General features: G+C 32.7%; 1 protein-coding gene across 1 annotated transcript in view; it reads left to right on the forward strand.

Moving 5' to 3' along the window:
• Positions 1–5,929, forward strand: part of LOC143074202 (uncharacterized) — a 39,937-nt gene extending 34,008 nt beyond the window's left edge. The window contains exons 5-6 of the mRNA XM_076249752.1: positions 2,986–4,511; positions 4,575–5,929. Of these exons, the coding sequence (XP_076105867.1) occupies positions 2,986–4,511; positions 4,575–5,915 (2,867 nt within the window). The 3' untranslated portion in view covers positions 5,916–5,929. The remainder of the gene's footprint in view (positions 1–2,985; positions 4,512–4,574) is intronic.
• The last annotated feature ends 331 nt before the right edge of the window (positions 5,930–6,260 follow it).

The following is a 6,260-nucleotide window of genomic DNA, read 5'->3' on the forward strand; positions in this document are numbered from 1 at the left end:
TGGTTAGCATATCAAACTCTATCTACCCTGAATATTTTAGAAAAATCTGTCCTATTTATAATTTACTTTCCCAATCCTGAATTGTTGATTTTTGTCGAGCCTATGATTTCTGTCGCAGAAAGCTGGACATAGTGATAGTGATCCAGTGGCAGCGGGGGCGTTAGCTAACTTCTTGAAAGCTTAATATTTCAGTAGGTAGAAGACCTGGACCCTTCCTACTTTGTATATAGATGCCTTATGTTACGAAGTTTCCGTCTGTCATATGTACATTGTTGTTGACCTCTTTTTCATGGTTCAGTGACTACTTGAAAAAAAAAATAGGATTTTTAGTATTCTTAATTTCTCTCTTATTATGAGTAATAGGATAACTATATTTGGTATGTTCGTACCTTGCAAGGTCCTCATGCCCGTCCGACAGTTTTCACTTGACCTGGACCTCATTTCATGGATCAGTGAACAAGGTTAAGTTTTCGTGGTCAAGTCCATTTCTCAGATACTATAAGCAATAGGTCTGCTACATTTGGTGTATGGAATGATTGTCAGGTGTCCATCTGGCAGGTGTCATCTGACCTTGACCTCATTTTCATGGTTCAGTGGTTATAGTTAAGTTTTTGTGTTTTGTACTGTTTTTCTAATACTGTATGCAATAGTCCTACTATATTAAGTGTATGGAATGATTGTCAGGTGCACATGTCCAACTGGCAGGTGTCATCTGACCTTGACCTCATTTTCATGGTTCAGTGGTTAAAGTTAAGTTTTTGTGTTTTGGTCTGTTTTTCAAACACTATATGCAATAGGTCAACTATATTTGGTGTATGGAAATATTTTTTGATGTGCATGTCAGTCTGCCAGGTTTTATTTGACCTTGACCTCATTTTCACGGTTCATTGCTTAGTGTTAAGTTTATATATGACCGCAAAAAATATTTTGTGGTCGAATATTGGTATGACATTGGCGTCGTCGTCGTTGTCAGAAGACACATTGATTTTCGCACTATAACTTAAGTTTAAGTGAATGGATCTCTATAAAATTTAAACACAAGGTTTATGACCACAAAAGCAAGGTAGGGATTGATTTTTGGAGTTTTGGTCCCAATAGCTTAGGAATAATGGGCCAAAAAAGGGCCCAAATAAGCATTTTTCTTGGTTTTCGCACAATAACTTTGGTATAAGAAAATAGAAATCTATGAAATTTTAAGACAAGATTTATGACCATTAAAGGAAGGTATGGAATGATTTTGGGAGTTTTGGTCCCAACAGTTTAGGAATTAGGGGCCAAAAAAGGCCTAAATAAGCATTTTTCTTGGTTTTTGCACAATAACTTTAGTATTAGTAAATAGAAATCTATGAAATTTAAATACATGGGTTATGACCGCAAAAAAAATATTGGGACAGATTTTGGGAGTTTTGGTCCCAACAGTTTAGGAATAAGGGGCCCAAAGGGTCCAAAATTAAACTTAGTTTGATTTCATCAAAAATTGAATTATTAGGGTTCTTTGATATGCAGAATCTAACCGTGTATTTAGATTCTTAATTTTTGGTCCTGTTTTCAAATTGGTCTACATTAAGGTCCAAAGGGTCCAAAATTAAACTTCATTTGATTTTAACAAAAATTGAATTCTTTGGGTTTTTTGATATGCTGAATCTTAACATGTACTTAGATTTTTGAATATTGGCTCAGTTTTCAAGTTGGTCCAATTCGAGGTCCAAAATTAAACTTTGTTTGATTTCAACAAAAATTGAATATATGGGGTTCTTCCATATGCTGTCTAACCATGAATTTAGATTTTTGATATTTTGGCCCGGTTATCAAATTGGTCAACATTGAGGTCAAAAGGGTCCAAAATTAAACTTTGGTAGATATCATCAAAAATTTATTTCTTGGGGTTCTTTGATATGCTGAATCTAACCATGTATTTTGATTTTGGATATTGGACCATAATAGGTTAATCTAATATGTTTTAAGTTCTTAGACCACATTCATTCTGTGACAGAAATTATGCTGTGTCAAATATTTAATCACAATTCAAATTCAGAGCTGTATCAAGCTTGAATGTTGTGTCCATACTTGCCCAAACTGTTCAGGGTTCGAACTCTGTGGTCGTATCAAGCTGCACCCAGCAGAGCATTTTATTGTGTTTTGGTCTGTTTTTCTTATACTATAAGCAATACATGTAGGTTAACTATATTTGTTGTATGGAAGAGTTGTAAGCTGTACATGTCTGCCTGGCATGGTTCATCTGACCTTGACCTTAATTTCATGGTTCATTAGTCAATGTTTAGTTTTCTTGGTTAAGTCTGTTTCTAAGAAACTATAAGCAATAGGTCAACTATACTTAGTGTATAGAATGATTGTAATGTGTACATGTATTTCTTGTCTGGTTTATATGACCTTGACCTCATTTTATTGGATCAAGTTAAGTTCATGTGGTAGTTGTAGTAATGCTTTATATTTAGGACTATCAACATAATATCAATGATTAGAAAAGAAGGGGAGACATTTCAGTGTGTGCACTCTTGTCATGACAAGTTACAGTTCAAATTTGAATTTTGTTCCGGCCTGATGATTTTGTGCAGAGTAATGGTCCTTGGACTTTAAAATTCACTAAAATAATCAGTTTTCCGCACGTTTTTTTTTGGTCATTCTTGAAGATATTGACTTGATATTTGTAATAAAGTTTACACCATGACAAGTTATAGATCAAGTTAGAATTTTGTTTCAATACAATAAATTTTTAACCGGCAGTGGACTATATCTTGCCATGCAATACTCACAAAGAGCTTGCATGTTCTATAAAAAGATATTGTTTGGATATAAAAACCATTATATCTTTTATTGAGGAATAACTTTGATCATGTAAGCTCAAGTCCTAAAGTTTTATAAATTTTATAAGGTATATGAGTACATATCAGTATGACAAAATCACAGAAGTCAGTCTCAAAATAATTGTAAATTTTAAAGAAATATCAAATTCTTTCTTTTTAGGTCAAATTAAAGAGGAATTAAAAACTTGGACAGAAGATGACAAAATGTTTATAGAAACAAATGGAGCAAAGAGTGTATTAAAATGTATTAAAGAAAATGGCTGTGTTGTTGTCACCGGAAGTTCGGGAACAGGAAAATCATCATTGATGCGTCATGTTGCTCTACGAATGCAAGAAGAAGGCTATGTTATTTTACCGGTAACAAACCCTGAAAAAATTATCAAGTGGTACAATCCAAGTAAGAAAATCCTGTTTGTTGTTGATGACTTTTGTGGAACATATACCATAAATCCTATGAAGTTAGAAAGCTGGAAAAATCAGATGGAAAAAATCAAAACATTAATAGAAAAAAAACCAGTCAAATTAATCATGTCTTGTAGACTTCAGGTTTTTAAGGATGAAAAAATGAAATCTTTATCTTTTAATCAGTCCTGTGAATGTAATCTTTTGTCAGAAGATAATTACTTATCAGAAACAGAAAAACAATCTATTGCTGAACTTTACTTGAAATCAAACGCGTCTAAGATCAAGGAATATTATGACATGTTTGACTGTTTTCCTCTTTTATGTCAATTGTACAGCAAAAACAAAAATCTGATAATGGAAGATTTCTTTAAGAATCCATTTACAGTTTACAAAGAAGAGATAGATAAATTACAAACAGAGGGAGCACATGTCAAATACTGTGCACTTGCTCTTTGTGTCATGTTTAACAATCGTTTTAAAGAAGAATGGCTCACAGAAGATGTTGATAAAGATATCAAAACAATTATAAAGAACACATATGAAGCTTGTAAAGTAGTCAAAGGAACATCTCGATTGGTACTTCGTGATGAGCTGGATTCACTAACTCATACATTTATCAGAAAGGATGGTGATTTATACAGAACTATTCATGACAAGCTGTTTGACTTTCTTGCTTTTTACTTTGGCAGTGTTATGATTTATTGTTTAATTAATAATGCTTCAAGTCATTTTATTCGTGAAAGGTTTGTTTTTGAAAATAAAGACAAAAGAGATGAATTTTTAATAGATGTATCAGAAAGATATCAGCAAATTTATATAGATAGATTGGTAGATGACTGGTTTAGAGGAAAGATAGTAGATGTCTTCTGTAACATCAATATGGATGATCAAATCTTCAGACAAAGAATCCTTGTACATTTAAAAGGTTTAGAAATATCAAAACAGAAACAATTGGCAAGTCTATATGACACACAATATCAAGACACTCCATTAATACAGAGTTGTTATAAAGGAGATATTGAGCTGGTTACATGGTGCTTACATCATTGTACCAATAATGTAAACCATTGTCGTAAAGATGGAATATCACCTCTGTTCTTTGCTTGTCAGAAAAGACATACTGAAGTAGTACAGATGCTAATTAACAATAAGGCAGACATTAATAAGTGTGGTAATGATGGAGTATCACCTCTGTACATTGCTTTTGAGAATGGACACACTGAAGTAGTACATATGTTAATAAAAAATAAGGCTGACATTAATAAGTGTAGTAATGATGGAGTATTACCTCTGTTCCTTGCTTGTCATAAAGAACATACTGAAGTAGTACAGATGTTAATTAACAACAAGGCAGACATTAATAAGTGTGATAATGATGGAGTATCACCTCTGTTCATTGCTTGTCAGAATGGACATACTGAAGTAGTACAGATGTTAATTAACAACAAGGCAGACATTAATAAGTGTGATAATGATGGAGTATCACCTCTGTACATTGCTTGTCAGAATGGACACACTGAAGTAGTACAGATGTTAATAAACAATAAGGCTGACATTAATAAGTGTAGAGATAATGATGGAATATCACCTCTGTTCATTGCTTGTGGGAAAGGACAAACTGAAGTAGTACATATGTTAATAAACAATAAGGCTGACATTAATAAGTGTGATAATAATGGAGCATCACCTCTGTTCATTGCTTGTCAGAATGGACACACTGAAGTAGTACAGATGGTAATAAACAATAAGGCTGACATTAATAAGTGTAGAGATAATGGAGCATCACCTCTGTACATTGCTTGTCATGAAGGACATACTGAAGTAGTACAGATGGTAATAAACAATAAGGCTGACATTAATAAGTGTGATAATAATGGAGCATCACCTCTGTACATTGCTTGTCAGAATGGACACACTGAAGTAGTACAGATGGTAATAAACAATAAGGCAGACATTAATAAGTGTACAGGTAATGATGGAGTATCACCTCTGTTCTTTGCTTGTCAGAATGGACATACTGAAGTAGTACAGATGTTAATAAACAATAAGGCTGACATTAATAAGTGTACAGATAATGATGGAGTATCACCTCTGTTCATTGCTTGTCAGAATGGACATACTGAAGTAGTACAGATGTTAATAAACAATAAGGCTGACATTAATAAGTGTAGAGATAATGATGGAATATCACCTCTGTTCATGGCTTGTCAGGAAGGACATACTGAAGTAGTACAGATGTTAATAAACAATAAGGCTGACATTAATAAGTGTAGAGATAATGGAGCATCACCTCTGTACATTGCTTGTCATGAAGGACATACTGAAGTAGTACAGATGGTAATAAACAATAAGGCTGACATTAATAAGTGTAGAGATAATGGAGCATCACCTCTGTACATTGCTTGTCATGAAGGACATACTGAAGTAGTACAGATGGTAATAAACAATAAGGCTGACATTAATAAGTGTATGAGAACAGGTGCATCCCCCATATTTGTAGCTTGTTATAAAGGTTATATAGAGATTGTTAAATTGTTACTAAAACATGAAGCAGATTGTAACATTAAATGTAGAGGACTAACACCACTAGATATTGCAAGCAGAGAAAATCATACCAATATTGTACATTTGTTAAAAAAAATAGAAATAATATACATTAGAAGTTCGGCGAACATGATAAAATAGATCAATAGAACTATTCTGCTTATTAATTATAAACAAAATAAACCTGCAATCATTAAATATGTTAAATATAAGAAGAGAAAATCATACCAATGTTGTTGTTTGTTAAAGAGACTAAATAGATAAAAACTGTGATGTGTATATTAAACTGCATTATGATTTCACAGCACAATTAACTTATTGACCATAAACATAACTTAATGTAAAAAAAATATCAAAATACTTTTGTTATGCATTGTTAAAAACATTCTATGTAATTAAACCAAGTTGCTTAGTTTTCGATTTTGATATAAAATTCAGTCTAATAGCTCATTAGACAGTTGGACTTTCAATTTGGTGTAAGTTATT

Source organism: Mytilus galloprovincialis, chromosome 5 (assembly GCF_965363235.1).
Source record: "Mytilus galloprovincialis chromosome 5, xbMytGall1.hap1.1, whole genome shotgun sequence".
NCBI lineage: Eukaryota > Metazoa > Mollusca > Bivalvia > Mytilida > Mytilidae > Mytilus > Mytilus galloprovincialis.